Source organism: Babylonia areolata, chromosome 11 (genome assembly GCF_041734735.1).
Source record: "Babylonia areolata isolate BAREFJ2019XMU chromosome 11, ASM4173473v1, whole genome shotgun sequence".
Lineage (NCBI taxonomy): Eukaryota > Metazoa > Mollusca > Gastropoda > Neogastropoda > Buccinidae > Babylonia > Babylonia areolata.
This window is the reverse complement of record NC_134886.1, coordinates 42,634,749-42,659,454: the sequence shown is the minus strand read 5'-3', so window position 1 is coordinate 42,659,454 and position 24,706 is coordinate 42,634,749. Positions and strand designations below refer to the sequence as shown.

The 24,706-nt window shown below is 40.8% G+C and overlaps 1 protein-coding gene across 1 annotated transcript in view; it reads left to right on the top strand.

The window, feature by feature from the left end:
- Positions 1-2,414: 2,414 nt before the first annotated feature.
- Positions 2,415-24,706, top strand: part of LOC143287752 (forkhead-associated domain-containing protein 1-like) — a 66,731-nt gene continuing 44,439 nt past the window's right edge. Inside the window, exons 1-8 of the mRNA XM_076596009.1 lie at positions 2,415-2,784; positions 5,018-5,224; positions 12,044-12,175; positions 13,909-14,149; positions 15,611-15,705; positions 17,958-18,074; positions 21,353-21,478; positions 24,617-24,706. The exon at positions 24,617-24,706 is cut by the window's right edge and continues 81 nt beyond it. Coding sequence (XP_076452124.1) covers positions 2,689-2,784; positions 5,018-5,224; positions 12,044-12,175; positions 13,909-14,149; positions 15,611-15,705; positions 17,958-18,074; positions 21,353-21,478; positions 24,617-24,706 — 1,104 coding nt within the window. The 5' untranslated portion in view covers positions 2,415-2,688. The remainder of the gene's footprint in view (positions 2,785-5,017; positions 5,225-12,043; positions 12,176-13,908; positions 14,150-15,610; positions 15,706-17,957; positions 18,075-21,352; positions 21,479-24,616) is intronic.

Below are 24,706 nucleotides of genomic sequence, written 5' to 3'. Positions count from 1 at the left end.
CAGCGCAGAGAAAAGATTTGTTCGGCATACTAATGACAGAAAATGATTATATGATACCGAGTTTCACTTGCAAAATATGTACCTGAGGCAATAAATATATGGAAAACGTCCATCATCGGTCCAAATACTCATTAGTGAATTAAAAATTAGTGTGGGTTCTATGAGAAAAAAGCATAGATAAAAAAAAAAGGCAGGGCTACATTTGAATGGTCAATCTCGACATTGTAATTATTTGATGTGTTCGTATTGATATGATGTGTATCGATGTTACATGCGTAAATATTTTGCATATGATTTGTCTGTACTTTGTTTTCTGTGTATTATCCAAACCTTGCAGACGAACGACTGAAAAAAAGGCAAATTACCCCCTATCACATGTACTTTTAAGCTAATGACAATGTGCCAAAGTGTCGCAAATCTCTTATTAGTTTACGTTGTTTCAATTCTGGTTTTCTTTATTGGTTTTTTGTATTTTTCTGTTCCATTTCATCTATTTGCACCATTTTGTTCTGATTTGTAACTACTATGTCACAAGAGCTTTTCAGCTAATGACATTAAACATTTCAGTGTTCAGTGTTCTCTCTCTCTCTCTCTCTCTCTCTCTCTCTCTCTCTCTCTCTCTCTCTCTCTCTCTCTCTCTCTCTCTCTCTCTCTTCCATGATACGCAACACCACTCTCACCGCACTTACCACGTATCACATCGCGCAGCATCAATAGGAATATCACACAAAAGAAAACAACATCATATTACCTAAAAGCAACCCCAATGCATGAAACTGGTCAATTACATCACAATGCTAAATTAATACTGTAATTGACATCTACAATCACAATGCTTAAAATCAGTCTCACCCGTTCCACAACTGAACACCTCAGCACCATATGTAGAATATTTAAAAACCAACAATGATTCAAAAAACAAGTCCCAATACTAAACTCAATATCCAGTTAAAACATTCAAAACATTCAAAACCAATCGTGTAAATTGCAACGCCCAAACAAGCAAAACCCAATTACAACACCCAAATATCAGTCCCACTCTCCCCTCCCCTCGCTCTTCCCCCCCCCCTCCACACACACACACACACACACACACACACACACACACACAAACAAACAAACAAACAAACCCTCAACAACACCCACAGAAAAACAGTAACAAGCACACACCCACATTATCGCAGGCATCACAAGATCAATTACAGGCAGTTTTTAAACAGATGAGTCTTGGTGTTGTTTTGAAGGTGAAAATAGACTTGACTGGGAGTGTCTCAAGTGATATGGCAAGGAATTCCACTGGATGGGGGACGGTGACCGAGGGACTTATTAGAGGGAATTTGGAGAAAGCGACAGGCTGATGACTGGATGAACGTAATTGTCTTCTTGAAATACAAACAATGAGGAGACCAGAAAGATAGCTTGGTGGAGAGTTTATATTCAGTCGTGGGCTGTATCGCAGATCAAATACGCTCGTTAAAGATCCTGCAATCAATGTCAGTGATCGGTAGGTTATGGAAACAAGAACATATCCAGCATGCACATCCCCGAAAACGGAGTATGGCTGCCTACATGGCAGGGTGAATAAACAAAAATAAACGGTCATACACGTAAAGTGTTACATATCTGCCTGAGTGTGTATGTGTGCGTACCTGAAATCTGATTGAATGACACAGGAAACGAATGATCAGCGCCCAATGGCAGCCGTCAGTCGGCTCTACCCACTAGGTAAGCAGCCTGTTGTGCAAAAGACCTCGAATTTGTAAAGTGCTTGGAGCTTGGTCTCTGACCGAGGATAGGCGCTATATAAGTATGCAGTATCAATCAATCAGTCAATCAATGTGTGTGTGTGTGTGTGTGTGTGTGTGTGTGTGTGTGTGTGTGTGTGTGTGTGTGTGTGTGTGTGTGTGTGTGTGTGTGTGTGTGTGTGTGTGTGATTCAGTGAATACAAGTTTATGTGTGATACTGAGGCCCGCTGTTTTTGTTTTTAACATGCGCTAGGTTACTCTGCTGACCAGACAGATGCCTGGCAGATGTGGTGTAGCGTGTGTGGATCAGTCCGAACGCAGTGACGCCTCCTTGAGAAACTGAGCTGGCTCGAATGGTCACCGATAAGAAGAATTTCTTTGAAGGGGGACAAAATGTGACTCCGCACCGTTTCTATAATCTCAAACCCACATCGTCCGCGATCAAAAAATGATTTGTGAACACAACAAAACAGAAACATACATACCTGACGTTTATAATACCTTCAAAATATTTAAATTAACATAAATAAATCCTTGACAAAAAGACATCGAGCTAGTTTAGAATGGGTGGAATATAATTATTTTCGTCCCTCAGGGCACACAGAAGCCATTACATAGTTTCTATGTTAGAGATTACGGATGTTTAGGTGGTTGTTATGGCGGGGGGGTCCTTTGGATCACACAGTTTTTAAAGAGGGGGAAAGCCGTTCAATTCTGCACACTAGGCGCTAAAACCATTACCTTGTCAGCTACAGCACACTTATTGACGTAATCCTACTAGTGCTTTGTTAATAATTCCCGAAATATGCGATCCAATCGATTCTGCCGCGTTTGCAAGCCTTGACTACCAGACCGAAACGAGTCGTGTGTGGTTTGACAGAGCATGCTCTGACACCTGAGTCTTGTGCAGTTCTGTGTTTCCAATTTGTGATAAGTCGGCGATATGAAAGCGTATTTGAAAGCACAGGATGGCACCTCGTTCAGTTTGGCACCCAGAGGGACTACCATTGGACGGGAAGGCTGTGATGTTACCATTCAGGTGAGTGGCATCTTGTCAAAAAGTTTTGCATGGAGGTCTATGAGAGTAGGCCGGAAACGTGCCTTACCCCGTTTTCGTGTAGCACTGTGAGCAGACGTAACACACATACTTTTCTTCAGTTTTGCAGCCAACGTCTGGAATATGACATATAGTATGGTCCGCCTAACACAGAAAACATATTGACCCGATAGAAAACTTGCAGAGAAGATTTACCAAACAGATTAAGGGAATGACTAGTGTGTCCTACGAAGTGAAAATATAAGTAGTTTGAAACATACAAGCATTGAATGTCACAGTCTAAGGGGATGATATAATCGAGACATAAAATTTTGCATGGGCATTATGATAAGGGCACCACACAAAATCTTTTTGCTCTAAATGACAGAACTGAAACCAAGGTACACCCACTAAAACTAACAAAAACATTCACCAAATCAAACCTCTTTTTTTCTCTCACTATTTTCACCAACAGGGTTGTTAACTTGCCCAGACACATTGTCACTGCAGGAACACTTAACAATTTTTTTAAAATATTAGATAAACACTGGAAGGGTTATCATTATGGCTTCCTTATAATTTTCTGCACAGGAAGATAGCCACAGCATGAAGTGACTGCACACTTAATAAAGCACTCATATATTATGATGCAAACAGTAAAAAATAAGAAAATTTAAAAAAGATTGTAAATGATCAGGCAAAAGGCTGATAAGGCCTAAAAGCTGTGACATTGACATAATATGATATGATGGAAAATGTAGCATTTAACTTTTTAGTGTATGGAGGAAAACTGGGGGAAGAAGATCAAGGCGGCAGGGGTACTTCAAAGATGAAGATCAGGATAGGAGAAGAGAAGAACCAGATATTGTGTTTTTTGCTGTTGTTGTTGTTGTTTAACACACACACACACACACACACACACACACACACACACACACACACACACACACACACATACACACACACAAACACACACCCCCCTGATATTTTCACATCTTAGAATTAGGACCAAACTCAATACTGTAACACAGTTCCAGAGAATTGAATATACACCTTACCAATGAACCCAATAATAGCAAAGGGATTATAGAAGGCTGTAGAATACTAGTGGTTAGACCTTTTACATTCAGTTTTGCAGGGACCACCCTGTACCTGAAGTGATGTGGTTGATAGGAAAACCATTCCAAGGGAGTGGTGGAAGGGCCAGGGGCCAATTTTACACTGCACTGATACTGTCACTGACTGCATTTTGATGAGGGGGGGCAACAAGTATTTTTGGGCTCTCAGGAACTGAACTCTCTCTAAAGCTGGCTCTCAGCCAACTTTAAAGATAAAAAGTGATTAAGTATTTTTAATTGAAAGGGTCATTGCTGCATTGCGGTCATATGGTATATATAATAAGATGTTCCTTCCTGAGATTTAGCTGGATTTACTGGCATGTGTGTTCTAAATAGTATGTGCATATATCACTTTTTTTCTTTACTTTTTTTTATCAAGCTGTCAGATGAAGATGGTTCAAGAAGAAGAAGATGTCAACATCTTGTAATGTTGCATTTGGTTTGTTGAACTTGAAGCACATTAGCCTTGGAACAAAACACGGTTCTGGCACCTCAGACAAATCCAAAGAAGGCCATAGGAATTGATTAATTGGATTCTCATGTTGAAAAATTAAACTTTTTTTTAAGCAAAGAAAACTATGGTAAATGGGATTAGTTCCTCAGTTTAAGTGAGACAGATTTTATTGATTCATTGGGAGGAACTAGTCTTCTTCTATTGACGGTCTACAATCACTACATTGATCATGCTGCCACCTTAGGAGGTTAGGATTTTATTAGGATCTAAACAAAAGAAAAGGTCCATCTTGCTGCCATCATTCGTTAATTATTTTAAGATTTACGTAGATCTTTATGAACCTGAACAAAATTTGGAGTTGAATTTTGTAAATAAGATCAACTTTAAAAAAGAATAGTTCCTTAGTACAGTGAGTGAAATGTCATCAGGAGAATAAAGTGATTCATATTGAAATATATGAAGTTGTTTCTTTTTTTCTGCCAGGCACCAGTAGAAATACAAATGTGATTGATCAGTTGACCAGCAATTGCTTATCTTTTTGTTTTAATTGACACTTATCATGAAAACCTACCAAAGCTGACAGTGCCAGCTATTATTACAATATTATTTGCATCAATGTTTACTCTTCATTTAAACATGTTGGTATTTCCCATTTTCTGCACAGGCGGTGGGGGTGGACTACCAGCATGCAGTGATAGAGTACTGTGAGCCAGAGGACTGCTTGATCCTGCAGGACCTGAACACAGCGCAGGGAACGTATGTGAATGAAGTGCGAGTTCAGAATGCAGCGGTGAGGCTGGCACCAGGCGATCGGATACGCTTCGGCTACAATGGCACACCCTACGAGCTTCAGCTGGAGCAGTCTTCAGGGGTATGTGGCGCCGGCGATGTTATGATGTGGTGTGGTGTGGTGTGGTGAGGTGTGGTGGGGTGTGGTGTAGTGTGGTGTGGTGTGGTGTGGTGTGGTGAGGTGTGGTGTGGTGTGGTGTGGTGTGGTGTTGTGTGGTGTGGTGGGGTGTGGTGTGGTGTGTTGTGTGGTGTGGTGTGGTGAGGTGTGGTGTGGTGTGGTGTGGTGTTGTGTGGTGTGGTGTGGTGTGGTGTGGTGTGGTGTGGCGTGGTGTGGTGTGGTGTGGTGAGGTATGGTGTGGTGTGGCGTGGCGTGGTGTGGTGAGGTGTGATGTGGTGTGTTTGGTGTGGTGTGGTGTGGTGTGGTGTGGTGTGGTGTGGTGTGGTGTGGTGAGGTGAGGTGTGGTGTGGTGTGGTGTGGTGTGGTGTGGTGTGGTGAGGTGAGGTGTGGTGTGGTGTGGTGAGGTGTGGTGTGGTGTGGTGAGGTGTGGTGACGTGTGGCGAGGTGTGGTGTGGTGTGGTGTGGTGACGTGTGGTGAGGTGTGGTGACGTGTGGTGTGGTGTGGTGTGGTGTGGTGAGGTGTGGTGAGGCGTGGTGTGGTGTCGTGAGGTGTGGTGTGGGTGGTGTGTGTCGTGAGTGTGGTGTGGTGTTTGGTGTGGTGGTGTGGTGGTGAGGTGAGGTGTGGTGTGGTGTGGTGAGGTGTGGTGTGGTGAGGTGTGGTGAGGTGTGGTGTGGTGTGGTGAGGTGTGGTGAGGTGTGGTTGTGGTGAGGTGTGGTGTGGTGTGGTGTGGTGTGGTGAGGTGTGGTGTGGTGAGGTGTGTGGTGTGGTGTGGTGTGGTGACGTGTGGTGTGGTGTGGTGACGTGTGGTGTGGTGTGGTGTGGTGTGGTGTGGTGTGGTGTGGTGTGGTGAGGTGAGGTGTGGTGTGGTGTGGTGAGGTGTGGTGTGGTGTGGTGTGGTGTGGTGACGTGTGGCGTGGTGTGGTGTGGTGTGGTGTGGTGAGGGGTTCTGGTCAGTGTTGTGTTGTGTTATATTGCATTGTTTGGGATGTTGGTAAGATCCATGCTTATCTGCCAATACAGTGCCCGTCAGGGTTGGGGTAGAATCCCGGTCTCACCTTTTCTCCCAAGTAAGTTTGACTGGAAAATCAAACTGAGTATTTAGTCATTCAGATGAGATGATAAACCAAAGTCCCGTGTGCAGTACACACTTGCTGCATTGAAAAAGAGCCCATGGCAACAGAAGTGTTGTCCTCTGGAAAAATTCTGTGAAAGAAATCCACTCTGATAGGTACACATAATTATATATTTTATATATGCATGCAGTCAAGACCTAGGTGTGTTGGATTATACTGCTAATCAGGCATCTGCGTAGCAGATGTGGTGTAGCATATATGGGTTTGTCTGAATGCAGTGATGCGTCTTTGAGAAACTGAAACTGCATTATTTCAATTTCTTCTTTTAAAAACATTTCTCTTGTTTTGTCCAGCTGACAAATGAGAAGAAGAAAGAAGAGAAAACAGTTATTTAACCAGTTCTGTGTCTCAACACGATTTGCCATTATGGGAAATGTGGGCTTTCTGGAAGAACATGTTACTATTTTGATTTTGTTCCTCCCAACACATTCTCTGTGCTTCCTTTTATCCAGTTTCATGTATATGTTTTCTTGTCAGCTTGTGTGTATGAATGTGCTTGTGAGAAGAGAAAGAAACTCATGTGTGTGTGTGTGTGTGTGTGTGTGTGTGTGTGTGTGTGTGTGTGTGTGTGTGCATTGAATTTGTGTCTCTGTTTGTGATTGCATGTGTACATGCTTAAGTGTGGTGTGTGTGTGTGTGTGACCTTACTGTTAACAAACCAGCAACATGACACCCAATTTCTCCAAATACAGGAATCTGCTGTAATTCATGGATGCCATATATATATATATATCTCACACAGAACAGAACTGCCCGGAATTAAAACAGGATTTGCAGGTGTCTAGTGTAGGGGCCAGGGAGACCAGCACACAGTACCCTATCCATGAAGCACTGAAGCATGTTATATAGCTATTGGTGTTTACCCGTTGGTTGTTCCGGTTGAATGGATTCTGCGTTTCCCTGCTGATCTTAGAAAACTGGTCTGTCCAGACACCCCAGTTTCCCAGAGTCGTTGTGCCAAATGACGTGCTGTGACACAAAATTGTTTGCGATCACAGGATCAGATGTACGGCAGGACAAGTGTGAAATTGTATTAGAATTAAAACAGTTAAAACCAGCACCTTGGTGAAGTGGTTAGCATCACAGACTGACAGCTGGGAGGACAGGGGTTCAGTTCCCAATGGAGGTGGGGGGGGGGGTTCAGGCCCGCGGGCCTGCTCCTGTCCAGAGTTGAGCAATCTTTTGGCTTAAATGGGAAGACTTGGAACACAGTTGACTATCATCCACTTCACAGATGTGTCTTGGTGTATTGCTCAAATTCCCTGACCAACACTGCAAATGTCTGTATCTCTCTGGTGTGGTCAATGCCAGGATATGTTTAGGAAGGAAAGCATATGGAGAACAGCCTTGTCACACAGTCCCAAACTTAAGATGGACCTCCTTAGCAGCAAAGTTCTCCTCCTCCTCCTTCTCCACCTCATTCATCATCAGTAAAATCAAAATTATTCTAAAATGCTGTGGCATTTCATGCCCTGCTCACATGGTGAGCTCAGTTTCAATTACACACACACACACACACACACACACACACACACACGAGACACACACACAGGAGACACCATGGCAAAATCGGTTAGGTGTTGGACTTCTGATCCCCCTGCCCACCCCCTTGCACACACACACACACACACACACACACACATGGGAAGCACCACAGCCAGATCATTTAGGCAATAGACTTATGATGTAGTAATCAGAGTTCAAGGCCCCATTTCAGCATGGTGTAGTGTCCTTGAGTGAGGCACTGTACTACAATGCTCCTCACCCCACCCAGGTGAGAATGGGTACCTGACTTCAGCTGGAGAAGGTTCAGGCAGTGGAAGGACAGGTTTGTGCCCCACCTTTATATGCCAAGCCCTTGACACAGTCAGTGTGAATTCACTGCTCCTGTGACCCTATGGGAACCAGCCTTTTAACCTTCTTTTTTCTTCTTCTAATACCAGTAATAAGATTCAGCCTGGATCCATGGAGTTATTTTACTGAAAATGGGGAGGGGATGGAAAAACTTAGGCAACTCGTTGCCTATCTGCTGAAATGCCCAGCTGGAAATTAACTCCTTTTCTTCTTTTTTTTTTTTTCTTCTTTTTTTCTTTCAGTTTTCCAACATTTTTCATTTAGACAAAGGTTTACAGATACAAAATTAATATATTTTGTACATTAGAAAGTATAGGGTAAGCACATATCATTCAGTTCTAAGTGCCGACAAGTGCACATCAGCAAAACAATACATGTTCAATAGCGTAATTCCAAGGTAGCATTGTATAGCTTAATCTTGTACTAAACATTTAAAAAGTGCCCTTTTTTCTGTCAGAAGTTTTTATCAAGAAATGTGGGCTGTACTCTGGCTCTTGGGCAGAGAGTGGAGGGATGACGGTTTTTGTTTTGTTTGTTTGTTTGTTTTTTCTCTCTCTTTTTTTTTCTAATTTTCTCCAAGACATAGTTTGAGGAACCTTTGAAGACACTGCTCTGTGGGTTTCTTTTTACAGGCGTAATAACTGTGAGGTCATAAATGTTACTCTGTTTCTCTGTGTGTGTGTGTGTGTGTGTGTGTGTGTGTGTGTGTGTGCGTGCGTGTGTATGGTCATATTTGACAATGATAACAAACTAAAAGAAGGAAATATCTTATTTTTGTCGTCACTACATGGAGTGCAGTTTTGGCCCAGTGCTAACATGTCAGCCTAGTGAGCAAGAGAATCAGAGCTCACTGGTTCAAATCCCACACTCTCCAGTATTGCCTCCCCTTCCAGTAGACATTAGTGGTGGTCTGGATGCTAGTCATTCGGATGAGATAATAAACTGAGGTACTATGTGCAGCATGCACTTTCTTAGCAAACCCATGGCAGCAAAGGCTTGTCCGTGGCAAAAATCTGTAGAGAAATCCTCTTCGACAAATAAACAAATATGCTTGCTGGCAGAAAAAAAAACCCAAACATGGATGGCACTATCACTGTAATGATACACTCTTTTAGTCATTGGGGGGAGCAGCCTGAATTTCACACAGAAAAATCTGTTGTTACAAAAAAGTAATACAACACAACACTACACAACACAACACAACACTACACAGTGCAATATAACACATCACAACACAATACAATACAATACAATACAATACAATACAATACATGCTTGTGCTTGTCACACAAGTGTATTGATTGATCATCACAGAGATACCATCCATGGCTGTACAAACTTATGTACACAAGATTTTCTGCCAGCACACAGGACAACAAATGCAAACAGCATGCCTTTCTTGGCATGAATGGCTTTCAGCCCAGAAGTGAAGATTGACGTAAACAAACTGGCATCAGGGTTCATTGTGGGGCTGCACCAGTGGTGGGTTGTTGTTGTCTTTGAAAACGATTCAAAAACTGGGATCACTGTCTACATTGTTTTGTTTTGTTGTTGTTGTAGTTTTCTTCTTCTTCTTCTTGTTTCTTCTTTTTTTTAAATAATCATTTTAACTTTGGAATTTTTCATACAGAAAGCAAGGCTGAAAAAGAGAGAGAGAGAAAAGTAACAAACAACTTTAACAAGCTAACAATAATAGGAATAGTATAAGAAAAAAAATTGCATTGTGCACAAAAATTAGAATTATTATTATGATCATTATCAGTAGTATAGTACAGTAATAGTAGTATGTATGTATAGTAATGCAAATATATATATGTATATGTATATATATATATATATATATATATATATATAATTTTGAAATGTCCTCACATACATGACAAACCGTCCGTTGGACAATTTTTCTTCTTCGTTCATGGGCTGCAACTCCCATGTTCACTCGTATGTACACGAGTGGGCTTTTACGTGTATGACCATTTTTACCCCACCATATAGGCAGCCATACTCCGTTTTCGGAGGTATCCGTTGGGCACAAAACATATCACTATTGAAATGTAGTTTATTATCCCAAATGACTTGTGACATAGTTTTTGTTTATGTTGCCTGTGAAATCCTAGCAACTGTGTGTTGTTTCATGCAAACAACATCTGCTTGTAGCTTTAATTGATAAACCGACTTTGACACCAGTGAATCTCTCTCGCTTTCTCTTTGTCTCTGTCTCTCTCTGCCTCTGTCTCTCTGTCTGTCTCTCTCTCTTTCTCTTTCTCTCTCTTCATTCCATGGCTTGAACTTTGAGGTTAGCTTTTGGTGAGATTTTTGCCAATGCAAATATTTTTAGTCCCACCATTAACTGATTAAGGTAGCCACATTCCATCTTCAGAGATATCAGTCATTCATCTAACTTATATCTTTCTGAAAAAGGATTACCAAATCAAGGACTGAATCAGTACATGTTACATACCTTATCATTAGGACCAAAAATGATTTTGTTTCCATCAAACTATACTTCACACAAGTTGTACACTTAGTTTTTAGCTTTAAAAAAAATTATTTAAGAAAATCGTATTCTGATATGGATCCATCTGTTTGCATTTTGTACCAAAGTGAGTTTCTTGATCCAGTGAGAATGACTTTTCTGATACATGTAACAAAATAATCCAGCAGAGGCAGGCATATTAGTCCTTGCATTGCAGTATTTACTGCAATATAACCAATGAAATTAAAATGCTTTTTTTTTTTTAAACCAAACTTACACTTCAGGTACATGATACGAACATACCTGCCTGGTTAGTTTTAAAAGATGTTGCAGAAAAAAAAACAAAAAAAAAAAAAACAGAACCCAGCTATACTGTGTTAGTATGTAACAGTGTGTCTCTGATGAAGTGGTAATCAATGGCCATACAACTGAGAGGCGACCCACAGAAATTGAGATGATGGGTCGACGGGCGCAATAGCCGAGTGGTTAAAGCAGTGGACTGTCAATCTGAGGGTCCCGGGTTCAAATCACGGTGACGGCGCCTGGTGGGTAAAGGGTGGAGATTTTTACGATCTCCCAGGTCAACATATGTGCAGACCTGCTAGTGCCTGAACCCCCTTCGTGTGTATATGCAAGCAGAAGATCAAATACGCACGTAAAAGATCCTGTAATCCATGTCAGCGTTCGGTGGGTTATGGAAACAAGAACATACCAAGCATGCACACCCCTGAAAACGGAGTATGGCTGCCTACATGGTTATGTAAAAACGGTCATACATGTAAAAGCCCACTCGTGTGCATACGAGTGAACGCAGAAGAAGAATCAGAGGAGATGATGGGTCAGTTGACTCTGTGCTGCTTTTGCTTCAGGATGAACAGTGATGTCTTCACGCTCTTTGAGCTGAGGTGTTGGGTTTTTTTTTTCCCTTCATTATAAAGTGGACCCGGCATGTAATGGATCTAAATGTGCATGTTATGTTGAGAATATTGACTTAGATAATGTCATAGACATGTTCATCATTCTCATCTGGTATGTTTTACAAATTGACTCTCAGATCGTTTTCCCTTCTTGTTCTCCTTCTTCCTGTTCTTGTTCTTTAACTTCTTGTTCTTCATCTTCTTCTTCCTCTTGTTCTTTTTCTTCTTCTTTTACTACTCCTCTTTCTTCTTCATCTTCTTCTTCAATCAGTCTTCTAAGTTCTGTTCTTTTCGTTTTTAACTTGGGGATAAAAGTGATTTTCAGTTGGTGAGGATCACTGCTAATCAAGAAAAAAAATTGATATGTATGTATATCTTTTAACCCTCACCTGTGTGCCACAGGTGACATGCCCCCCAGTGCAGCAGAAACAGGCGTGGAGCGGAGGTCTGACGATCCTCAACGAGTCAGCTGTGTATTCCAACGCCCACAGCCAGCATGCGCTGTCACAGCACCAACAGCAGCAGCAACAACAGGTGAGGCTGGGAAGTGATGGGCATTGTCCTTGGTGAATAGACAGGGTGAATGATGGCTCTTCTGTAGAACTATTGCTGTTGTGTGTGTGTGTGAGTGTGTGTGTGCATGAGTGTGCATGTGTGTGTGTGTTTGTGTCTGTGTGTTTGTCTGTCTATTTGTGTGTGATCTGCAGCCTTGGGGGCCAGTTTGGGGCTTTGGGAACCATCCCAACGCCAACTGTTCTAAGGCCGTCTTGGCTGAGAGAGTGGGAATATAACTCGGGCAAGACACTTTCCACTGTAACCAATTTCTAGCTCAGATAATCGTGACAGCAGTCAGACATGGCTGACTTGTCATATCACCATACAGGAATAAGTGTGATCGTGCTTTCCAAAATTCATTCATTCTAGTTGATTACTTTGTGTCAAACACTTAAACAGGAGCACGTTTCAACAGTTTTTAATGCTTTTGAAAGTTGTGAGTATTTGTACTGGTGATACAATTGAAAATTGTTTTCATGCTGTCAGTTGTTTTGTGTCAGTCGTTTATGATGGTAAATGTTCATTTCAGAAAAGTATTTATGGTTTTGTTGTTTCACTGTCAAACATGAATACTGGTGCTGCCTTTCAGAAATATAGTTTAGTTTCAATTTTTTACTATAAAGTAAATTAAGAATTAATTAATTAAAGTATTAATCAATTAAGAACATTCCAGAATGTTTGTTATGCTTTTGAGTTAACTCTGTCAAACACACACACACACACACACACACACACACACACACACACACACACACACACACACACACACACACACACACACACACACACAGAGAGAGAGAGAGAGGTGTACAGTTTTTTTTATATATTTTTATTTGTGAATTTTTATTTATTTAATGGCTGTTTTGTGTAAAACATTTATTCCAAATTCTGTGAAAGGAAATATGTACTAAAATGTGTTTCTTCCTGTTAAAACTTTCCGAACTTGACCTGTACCTTGAACTTCGATATCTGTATCAGTAGCAGCAGCGCTTACAGTTGTTTTATGTAAAGCATTTCTTCCAAATTTTCTGTAAACGTTTTCAAGTGTTTTTGCTGTGGTCCTGATGTTGTCAAATGAAGTATACCTTGAACTGTGTGACAGCTGTATTAAGTAGCAGCAGTGCTCATATATGTGGTTATTTCATGTCAAGCATTTATAACAAATTTTTATGAAAGGATTTCTTTTCTCTGAAAAGTATTTCTTTCTTTTTTTTTTTCTTTTTTTCTTTTTTTTCCTTTTTGTAATTCACTTTTTTTTTCATGGTCAAGTTGAAAACAGTCATCAGATATTGATAGTGATGCAATGTTATAACAAATGATGAGCATTAGATTAGCATCGGTATTGAATGGTTGACACTTTGCTTACTTAATACTGTATGTCAAGTAACACAATGGAAAAAGAATATAAACCATATTACGATTTCCATTATTCAACACATGGTACAACTACAAGTGTTTCTTTCTGTTGCCCTGTTGAGATCTTCAGTTCAACGTCTATTCACTGGAAGTGTTACCAGACGGAGAGAAGAGAGGTAGTGGGTGATAGAGAGGGGATGCTTGTGAATATTAGTGTAGGAAAGTGTAAATGTATGTTTTAGAGGAAATGGTGTGTAATAATTGAGGTGTTGTGGGAGGGAAATTCGGTGTATGCATATCAACAAAGTCTGTTGCCCTGTTCCTGTCCTGACATGTACCTTCAACTCTGCCAACAGCTGTATCAGCAGCAACAGCAGCAGGCTGTGCCAGCCCCCTTCCCTCTCCTCTCCTCCACTGCTGGGGGCCAGCCCCCCTCCACCTGGACCCAGCCCACCCCCCACACCCCGCTGCCCCGCCCCCCACTCAGGTCACGACCCCTCAGTGCGGGGGCCACACGACGGTCCACTTTCGACATCCCTCGCTTCCAGCCGGTCACCTCCAGTGCTGCGGGCGGCAACCCTCCAGCCATGCGACAAGGTACGGCTGGCTTGTAGTGTCAAAAATGTATGCGACAGACGGGCGCAGTAGCCGAGTGGTTAAAGTGTTTGACTTTCAATCTGAGGGTCCCAGGTTCAAGTCTCGCTGACGGCTTCTGGTGGGTAAAGGGTGGAGATTTTTCCAATCTCCCAAGTCAACATATGTGCAGACCTGCTAGTGCCTGAAACCCCTTCGTGTGTATATGCAAGCAGAAGATTAAATGCACACATTAAAGATCCTGTGATCCATGTCAGCGTTTGGTGGGTTATGGAAACAATAACTTACCCAGCATGCACACCCCTGAAAATGGAGTATGGCTGCCTACATAGGGGCCGGGGGGGGGGGGGGGGGGGTAAAACAGTCATACACTTAAAAGCCCACTCGTGTATGTGTGAGTCAATGAGGGAGATGCAGCCCACAAACTAAGAAGAAGAAGCAGAAGCTTGTAGTGTCAAAAATCTACGTGGCAAGGTAGGGTTAAATTGTTGTATAAAAAATGTATGTGACAAGGTATGGTTCGGTTGTAGTGTCAAAAATGTATGTGACAAGGTATGGTTCGGTTGTAGTGTCAAAAATGTATTTCACAAGATATGGTTAGCTTGTAGTGTCAAAAGTGTATGGGGCAAGGAATGGTTAGCTTGTAATGTCAAAAATGTATGCAACAAGGTATGGTTAGCTTGTAATGTCAAAAATGTGTGCTACAAGGTATGGTTAGCTTGTATCGTAGAAATGTATGCGACAAGGTATGGTTAGCTTGTTGTGTCAAAAATGTATGCGATAAGGTATGGTTAGCTTGTAGTGTCAAAAATGTATAACAAGGTATAGTTAGCATGTAATGTCAAAAATGTATGCAACAAGGTATGGTTAGCTTGTTACGTCAAAATATAGGAAAAGAGGGAGCTTTCTAGAGAGATTGAATTTTTAAGATAAAAAAAAACCAGCAACAATAGGCAAACTATGGCCAAAGGAAGCAGAAGAAGAAAAATAAAGAACTGACATATTATCCAAACACCAGCATTTATGATATCCATACAGGTATTAGTATAACACATGCATGTATTTTCATTGACAGCCAAGTTTACAGATTCTTCAGCAGCGGTACAAGTTGTGACAGTCCATTAGGACTTTGCAGTAATGATTCCATCGGACCTTGCAATTGGAATGAACTTCCTCTTTCGCTTCGTCAAGTCTCCACACTCAGCTTTTTCAAGTCTGTCCTTAAAACCCTCCTCTTCCCAAAATAGCCTCCCTTCCCTGCCTCTTTCTTTTCTTCAGTTTCTCCAGTTTTAGAATTATGCATGCGTGTGAATGACTGGTGCGAAAGCGCTTTGATTTGTCTCTCCACAAGATTCAGCGCAATATAAATACCATTATTATTATTAATATCTTTTCAAAAAAATTAATCATCCTTCAAAGCAAGTAATGCCATAGCAACATCAGTCATCACTTTGCTGCACGCAGGGGGCTGGATGAATGGAGGTACTCCACGGGGCAGTGCCAGTACCCAGGGTGACCCATCTGGGGTGGATCTCCTCCAACAACAGGCACAGGAAAAGGTTTGCGTTTTTTCTTCTTCTTTTTTTTTTTTTTTCTTTTTTTTTTTGTCATTTCAGATCAACTTTTTGTCTGCCTTTCTGTCTATCTGTCAACCTGTCTGCAGTCTGTTTATCTGTGTTTTTATGTGTGTATGTTTTTTTTTTTCCTGTCTTCTTTTCTTCTGGTTCGTGTTGTTTTTTTCTCTCGCATATTGTGTTTGCTGTTTGCTTCTCATTTGACCTTGCCTGTACTGGAGTCAAACTGAATCTTAGTAAAGTGATCGCTTTTCAGGTTGACATTTTTCAAATTGCCATGTGAAATCTTGACATTTATGAAATCAAATAAAGTATTGTGTGTGTGTGTTTTTAAGCTTTGAAAATGAAAGGTTAACTGTTGTAAGGGTTGTTTTGGTTTGTTTTTTTTTTGGTCTGTTTGTTTGTTTGTTGTTGTTTTTATTGTGTTTGTGTGTGTGTGTGTGTGTGTGTGTGTGTGTGTGTGTGTTTCTATACTTGTTTTTGACTGATTTTTAAACAGCAGGGAAGAAGAGGGGGAATCAGTTTTTAACGTTTTCCAAAGATTAGTTTCTTATGATTATAAGATTGCCTGTTTGAGGTGGAGGCGGTGTAGAGTAGTGGAAAAACGTCAGGGACAGACAAAGTGTATTTGTGCACCTTAAAAAACAAACATTTATCTCATTTTAGATACACTTGATGTGTGAGCCATATTTTCTGTTGCCTTTGCCTTTTTTCATCCTTCACTGTTGTCTGCTTTTTCGACCTTCCTAGTCCATTCCCCATTTTGGTTTTGTTCCAGCAAGCCTTGACATATTTTCCCTCTCGTTTCCACAAATGTGATGTTGTGTTTGTGTTGTTTTTTTCCCTGGCAACTAGGTAGTGAAATCTTAAGCACTAGCGGTCTATTCTGCAGTGTTATTTACCTGTACGGCCTTTTTCATGTATGTTTTTTTGTTGTGGCTTTGATTTTTTTTTTTTTTTTTTTATTCTTTTTTACAATTTGTGAAAATCTGTGGACAATAAATCACGGGGAAGGGCTGACGTCCTTTGTACAGCCTAATCTTCTTTCCCTTTAGGAGCTTACTGGTTGATATGTCCTGGACATTGCTGTCTTGCAGGTTCCTAGGATTTTCCAATCCAGTTTTGTGTTTAATGCGGCTGATTTTTTTTTTTTTTTTTTTTTTTTTGGTCAGTCCTGATGTGGCCCACTGAGGTTGGCTGAATGAAAGCAACAATGTCAAATGAATTTTTTTTTTTTTTAATGAAAGCAATAAACGACAATGTTTTTTAATTCAGACACAAGGCACACAACTTCCAAGTCCCTGTCGCTTTTAACGCCCCCTTTCAGATGGCACACAGGTACACAAGAGACTCTAGGACAGGAAACCTGAGAAGGGAAAATTCCACGTCTGCTGAATAGAACACTGAACCCAATCAGAACTACTGTGAATGCGGTCGTTCATGGCGAGATGTATATCGCTCACATAAATCTATGCCCGTTATTAATGGTCACATCCTCAGAACAGGCAGGATCTGGGTGGGGATGGATTGTACACCGCCTGTTAACAGGGCCAATAAATCAATGGGGCCTTTCGGGGGAGGGCTGGTTGAGTTGAGTGTGATCCTGATCTCGCAATCGTTAATCAATATCGCTTACATCGCATGACTACCCTCTCTGTTGGGAGGAACGCCACAACGGCGTGAACGGTTCTTATGCATGAGGGCTAATTACTTTCCCAGGTATATGTCGCAACGTCAGTGATTTATTATGTATGGGAAAATTACCCTCAGAGTGGTGGGTCTTTCTAATAAGAGCATCTGTAGTGGGGGAAAAAAGGTGTAGAATTTTCTAGGATGTGATTATTGTTGAACATTGTTTTGAAAAAGGGTATGAATAGAATATAATTTACTCAAAGTTTTTTGTAAAAATTATTTTTGGTATATATGTTGTTGTTTTGTTTGTTTGTTTGTTTTTTTCAAATTGGTGTTTTCTGTTAAAAGAAGACCATACCAGACTTGAAACTTTCAACACAGACATTTTTTCAGACAAAAAAAACCAACAAAACAACAACATGCAGGTTTTGAGGAGTGATCATAGTACTGGCCATCCAAACACAAGCTCAGATAGTAATTGCCTGTATATGTGAGCACACATATTCTTGATCATTTTGTCACTGAATTTTTTGCTGACCATTCAGGTTGTTACTCCTGATCCTTACCGCTGAACGTACACTTTGAACCTTCATGATTTGTAACAGGAGCAGCGGTTGGCCCTCCTGACAGAAGAGGTGACCCGTTTACGCAGTTTTGAGTTTGAATCCATCCGCAAAGATCAGCTGGTGCAACAACTACAGAAGCAGATCTCAGAGTTAAAGGTGGGGAGATGTTTTTAGTTGGGGAGGGGGGTGTGGGGGGGGGGGGTTTGTTTTGTTTTTGTTTTTATGTGTGATTTGCGTTACGTGTGTTTGTGTGGATGATGATGTAAGTGTCTGCAGGTGCATACTTGGATGGGTGTGTGCGTGTGGACACTCATTTGTGTGCTTGCTTGTTTGCAGTCATGGGCAGGGAGAGCAGATCATTATAATGATGATAATGATAGATTGTATTTACATGGTGCAGTCATGGGCAGGGAGAGCAGATCATTATAATGATGATAATGATAGATTGTATTTACATGGTGCAGTCATGGGCAGGGAGAGTAGATCATTATAATGATGATAATGATAGATTGTATTTACATGGTGCAAACTCCCCATATAATGGACTCTAAGTGCCTCACATGAAACAGTACATATACAGTTGTGCATTGTAACATGTCTCTTCAAATGAATACAATCCTACAAATTGCAGATATGAATATGTACCAAACTGTACAATGTCAGAGTACGACAGAAAGCCAAATGCATTTCAAGTGACAGCAGCCATATGCTGGCAGATTATTACCAACTCTTACTTTCAGGCAAACGGTTCTGTGTCCCCAAATTTAAAACAAACAGAACCAAATGCAGCTTAAAACCAACCTCAATTCAGCTATTAAACAGCAATAATTGATTATCAGATCTGTGATTAAAAAAATGTACGCCAGAGTGTGTGTTTGTGGAATGTGACACCTTACATCAAAATATTGTTGAATTGCATTGTTATCATAATCCTTTTATGTCTTGTGTCTACTTTTACTATGCTATTTCATGGCTGTTTTATTCATATCCTTTAACTGATTTTGTGTTGCACATGTATGGCTGTGATGATGTATGTATGATTTACTCTAAGTTACCTTTTAAAGGTTTCTGTTGTGTTGTTGTTATCTACTGTGATCATTTATTGTACGCATGGGTTGCCATCCAAACAATTTATGTCTTTTATGTATACATGTTGAATGACTGTGATTTCCATGTATTGTTTATGTGTTTTACACCACAAATGAATTTCTCTTGTTGAGATAATAAAGTATTCTGCACCTTTCGCTCCATCCCATTCATAGCGATCCACTGCTGACTCATATGCTGTATGTATCCCACATTTATAAAAAGTTTCGTTTAATTATTTATGGTCTGTTCATCTAAGATGATGATATTAGACTGAAAATAAATTATATTATTATTATTTGGATTATTATCATTTCTATCATAATGATGATTGTTATAATTAAATTAGAAATTAAGGGGGGGCTGGGGGGGGGGGGGGGGGGCAAGGGGGAGGGGACTAAGAAAGGAAGAGAGAGAGAGAACAGAATGTAGAAAAGATAGAGTACAAAATGTAAAATGGAGAGGGTGAGTGTCAGTGATTGGAGAAAGAAAAAACATAATATTGGAAGAGTGTGTGTGAGAGGCGGGACAGGGGAAGTGGGATTAGGACAAAAAATGTATCAATAATTAAATATTGTATGCACTACTTCTGTACATTATTATTATAAAAAGAAGTTAACAAGGACAGGGTGCCTTTCTTTTCATATCTTGGTTCTGTCACCTGGAATAAACTTGACCAAATTCACCATGCCGACTCAAAATCTCAGTTCAAAACACTGGCCTCAGAAGCTCATCAGCTTTTGTGGATGTTTAGGTATTGATATTGTGTGTGTGTGTGTGTGTGCATGTGTGTGTGCGTGTGCATGTGTGCTTTGCTACTGACATGTTCTTGTTTCAGTAAGATATAATGTGATTGATTATCACAGGTGTTCTTGTTTCAAACCTTAGAAAAATGATAGGTTAGACTTCAGTAGAAAGACTCTGATGCTTCAAGGGTCTCGATTCAACGTGTTTGTAAGGTGTAAGGGTCTGGCATACAGAATAATTTCTTTCATTTACCCCAGCAAGAGAACAGCTTGACCCCAGGGCCAAAGGCTTGTAGTTCAGTCACTAATCTCCAGTCTTTCAGATTATCATTGTAGGTTTCTTGTTTATTTACGGAGAGTAAGTTTTGCAATCAGGGTCTTCAGTTTGTTCAGGATATGCAGGTTTGGGAGGTAAATTGAGCTTTTTATTATCAATATTATCATTATTATTATGAGCATTTTCGCCTAATCTTGAAAATAAGTCCCAGGCGTTTACAAATAGAACACACACGTAAATATCAAAAAGGAAAAAATTAAACACAATATACCAAAAATTATTTAAAAAATTTTCATCCACACACACACACACACACACACACACACAAAACACACACAAACACATGCACACAAGTCATAGCACACAATCATAGATACAACCAACAAATTGCACACACACACACACACACACACACACACACACATACACACACACACAAAACACACACAAACACATGCACACAAGTCATAGCACACAATCATAGACACAACCAACAAATTCCAAAACCAACAAATTCTGATGAAACTCTCAAACTCACTCACTAATAGTCATTTTAGTTCATACTGGAAATGGATGAGCTGTTGAGAATTACACAGGAGGGGAAAAGATGAAAACATAGCTTTTTGTGATGTTTGTCAGTGCTTCTGCCCCTTGCTGAGTGTCTGAAGCATGTTGAATGGACAGTTGTTTTCATGGTTAAGCCACAAAAAGTTTGAATTTAACACAGTAAAAACTGAAAGTGTTTTTGTTTTTGTTTTGTGTGTGTGTGTGTGTGTTGTTGTTGTTGATTTTGAATGGGCAATGGGTTTGTTTTTGTTTTTGTTTTTATAGCTTGGTCAAGGCAAATACAAAGTCTGGGTGTGATAAAATCTTCTTCTTTTTTTTTCTTTTTTTTCTTTTTTTTCTTTTTTTTTTTTTTGGTGAAATGTTATTTATTATCCTAAAGTTAGAATTCAAATTAAGAGCATGCTGAAAAAAGAAATAGAAAAAAAGCCTTAAAAAATTAATAGCCATCAACATCTACATGATCTGAGACCTGGTGTCTTTATGGAAAATACTGTTTATTATCTGAAAGTTAGGATTTGAATCAAGAGCATGCTAAGGAAAAAAAAAACTTTAAGAAAGTAAGCGCATTGCATCTACATGTCTGAGACCTGACTCTGTCTGTAGAGACCAAACTTTTATGGAAACTATTGTTTATTATCTAAAGTTTTGATTTCAAATCAAAAGCATGCTAAAGACTGTTTTGTTGTTGTTTTTTTTCAAATTGAATAGCCATCAACATTTACATGACTGAGGACCTGTTGTTGTTTTTGTCTGCTCAGACCAAACTTCAGCAAGAGCCATCCATCATCATGGGTTCGGGCAACGCCGATTCCTCTCAGCGAATAGCGCAGCTGGAAGCAGAGGTCAACGCCAAGAAAGCGGAACTGACAGCCATGAAGGCACAGGTACAGCCAACATACCAGATGATGTTAGTAGCTTCGAAGACTATGGTTTTGCTGGTGCACAGTGGCTACCAGTGGCTATGCTGCTGTACAGTGGCTATGTTGGTGCACAGTGGCTACCAGTGGCTGTACTGGTGTACAGTGGCTACTAGTAGTAATGCTGGTGCACAGTGGCTACCAGTGGCTGTACTGGTGTACAGTGGCTACTAGTAGTAATGCTGGTGCACAGTGGCTACCAGTGGCTGTACTGGTGTACAGTGGCTACTAGTAGTAATGCTGGTGCACAGTGGCTACTACCAGTGGCTGTGCTGGTGTACATTGGCTACTTGTGGCTATACTGCTGTGCAATGGCTACTAGTGAATGTGCTGCTGTATAGTGGTTAATACCAGTGGCTATGCTGGTGTACAGTGACTACTAGTGCAGTGGCTACTAGTGGCTATGCTGGTGAACAGTGGCTACTATAGTGGCACATTGGCTGCTTGTGGCTATGGTGCTGCACAGTGGCTGCGTGACAGTGAGAAACGGGTCATTGTGGTGAGATCTTTTACAGTGTGGCTTGTTTTCAAGGATAGAAGGCCAGATGTCGCATGTTGAATGTGTTGCATTGTTATGTGATTACCTGCTTTGAGGTGTCCAGACAAGAGTGGAGTTCTTTTCTGCATGGAATGGTTGCTGTGGTTTGTTGTTAGTTTGCGCTAGGAGTGTGCGCATTGTCATGCTAGTTCTGTCCCGAATTTATAATGAAACGGATTTTTTAAAATTGAATTTTTATATTTTATTGAATGATGATATGGGTTTGACAGCAAGCTATAATAAGTGTCCATGACTGCAAATTTGCACATCGGCAGACAGAAAAAAGGTAGCTGTGATTGTTGTGAATAGTATGCTGAAGAGTTGTTCGTTTCTGTACTGTGTGTGTTTTCATACACCTTTAGTTTTGTTGTTGACAGAAGGTAGTCCATTTTGGTATTTGTGAAGGAAAAAAAAAAAGAAGTGGCTATGCCCTTTGAAATGTATTTTTGTTGACATCATGCCCTTCAAAACATATTCTGTATATCATAATGCCTGTGGAACAATATTTCTTCTAAAATGAATCCCAAAGAAAGAAAATTTTTTCTTCTGACATGATGCCCTTGGAAAAATATTTCACCCGGGTTAAAGACGCCAAAAGTGCCCCAAAGCACATGACTACACAAGATCAACTGGCATCTGAAATACAAAAATCATGTTCAGATGTAAAGAAACAGCCAGCATGACACAGTATATGTCTATGCTTTCAGTTTTTATTAAATCTTTATCAGTAACGATAATGAATGAAATAATGTATAATAATTTTCAAAAAAATATAAATGAATAAATGGGGGGGGGGGGGGGGGAATGGGGATAACAGAACATTAATGTAGCGATTTCAAACCTCTCAAAACACTATACAACAACAACATGTCAGTCAGACACAAAGCACCCAAGAACACACACACACACACACACACACACACACACACACACACACATGCACATGCACATGCACATAAGAACCGAGGCATCCACCGAGCTAGCTAGAAGTTGGTGGGATGAAGTGCAGTGATTGATTTTTTTTCTGAGTGCTTGAACATGATGGACAAGAAAACAGGCTTCTCCGCTGAACTGCTAGTGTAGTGACAACAGACCTGAACCATCTCAATCCTGTGCCTCTCCCCAAATGAACATAGTCATCAGTCACTTCAGGCATTATTTCTGGTTTCAGTCACGGCTGATTTGTGTGTCTGTCCCAAGTTTTGGTGCTGACCGCTGGACTTTCAATTTCTGCCCACTTCTCTGCCCACTTTCTTTTTCTTTTGTGTTTTTTATTTGTTTGGGGGTTTTGGGGGGTTTTTTTTGGTTTTTTTGTTTTTTGGTTTTTTTTACATTTTGAGAAGCTTGCAGGTACAAGAGAATTCAGGTGTCAGATCCAGTCTTCATCAAGCTTGATCCAGTGATTGGTCCTGGTGAAAGCAAAAACCCTTTAGAGTGTTAAGTTCAGGGGGGTCAAAGTTCAAGGTTACAGCATGGCATTACAGGGTGACGGGGGGTCAGAGTTCAAGGTTACAACATGGCATTACAGGGTGAACAGTATGACACAGCTTGAGTCTTTCATCCAGGTTTCATTGAAGACTTGGTTTAGTGATTGGGTATGGACAGAAAACATGTAATAAACCATTTTGAAAGTCAAGTTTAGAGGTAAAAAAACAAGGACACAACAGTGCATAATGTATAATATTTTTACAAAATTAAATAACAACAAAAAACATTCTGTCTAACTTAGATGACCTGCTCTGCTGCAGTGTCCTCTCTGTTCAGTGATTCCTTGTGCTGGACTGAGTGGGTGCCACATCTGGGGTCTGGACCAAACATTTTACATTGGCTGATTAATTACTTCAACTGCTGGATTCTCACTCAAGTTACCTGAGCTCAGTCCCCACTTTTGGTGCACCTGGTTGATTAATGGTGGACATTTTTCTGATTTCACAATTCGACAAATATGCAGACTAGCTGGTGCATGAATCCTTTTCATGTGTGCACACATGCAGAAGATCAAACACGCCTGTTAAATATCCTCGTAATCCATGTCAGTGTTGGGTGGGTTATGGAAACAAGGACATACCCAGCATGCACACACCCCTTGAAAAGGGAATATGGCTGCCTAACTGGGAGTTGAGCAGGTGGGGGGAACATGGCCATGTACATAGCAGTTAGGGGGAGGGGGGGGGGGGGAGGGGAATATGGTCGCCTACATGGCTTTTAGGAGATGGGGGAAATATAGCCACCTGCATGGCTTTTAGGAGGTGGGGGAAATATAGCCACCTGCATGGCTTTTAGGAGGTGGGGGAAATATAGCCACCTGCATGGCTTTTAGGAGGTGGGGGAAATATAGCCACCTACATGGCAGTTGGAGTGTGAGGGTCAGAAAAACGGCCATACGCTTAAAAGCCCACTGGAACATACGAGTGAACGTGGGAGTTGCAGCCCACCAATGCAGAAGAAGAAGAAGAAGTAGATGAAGAAGAACATACACCTTGCCTCTGTTCTTGTCAAAACTCTGCACCCCTCTCTCTCTCTCTCTCTCTCTCTCTCTCTCTCTCCGTGCCCACTTCTCTTTCTAGCTGACTCAGATGCAGACGCAGGGAGCGTCGAGTCCCGCCATGCTGCGACAGGAGCTGACAGACCGGATGAAGGAGATCGCTAACTTGCGA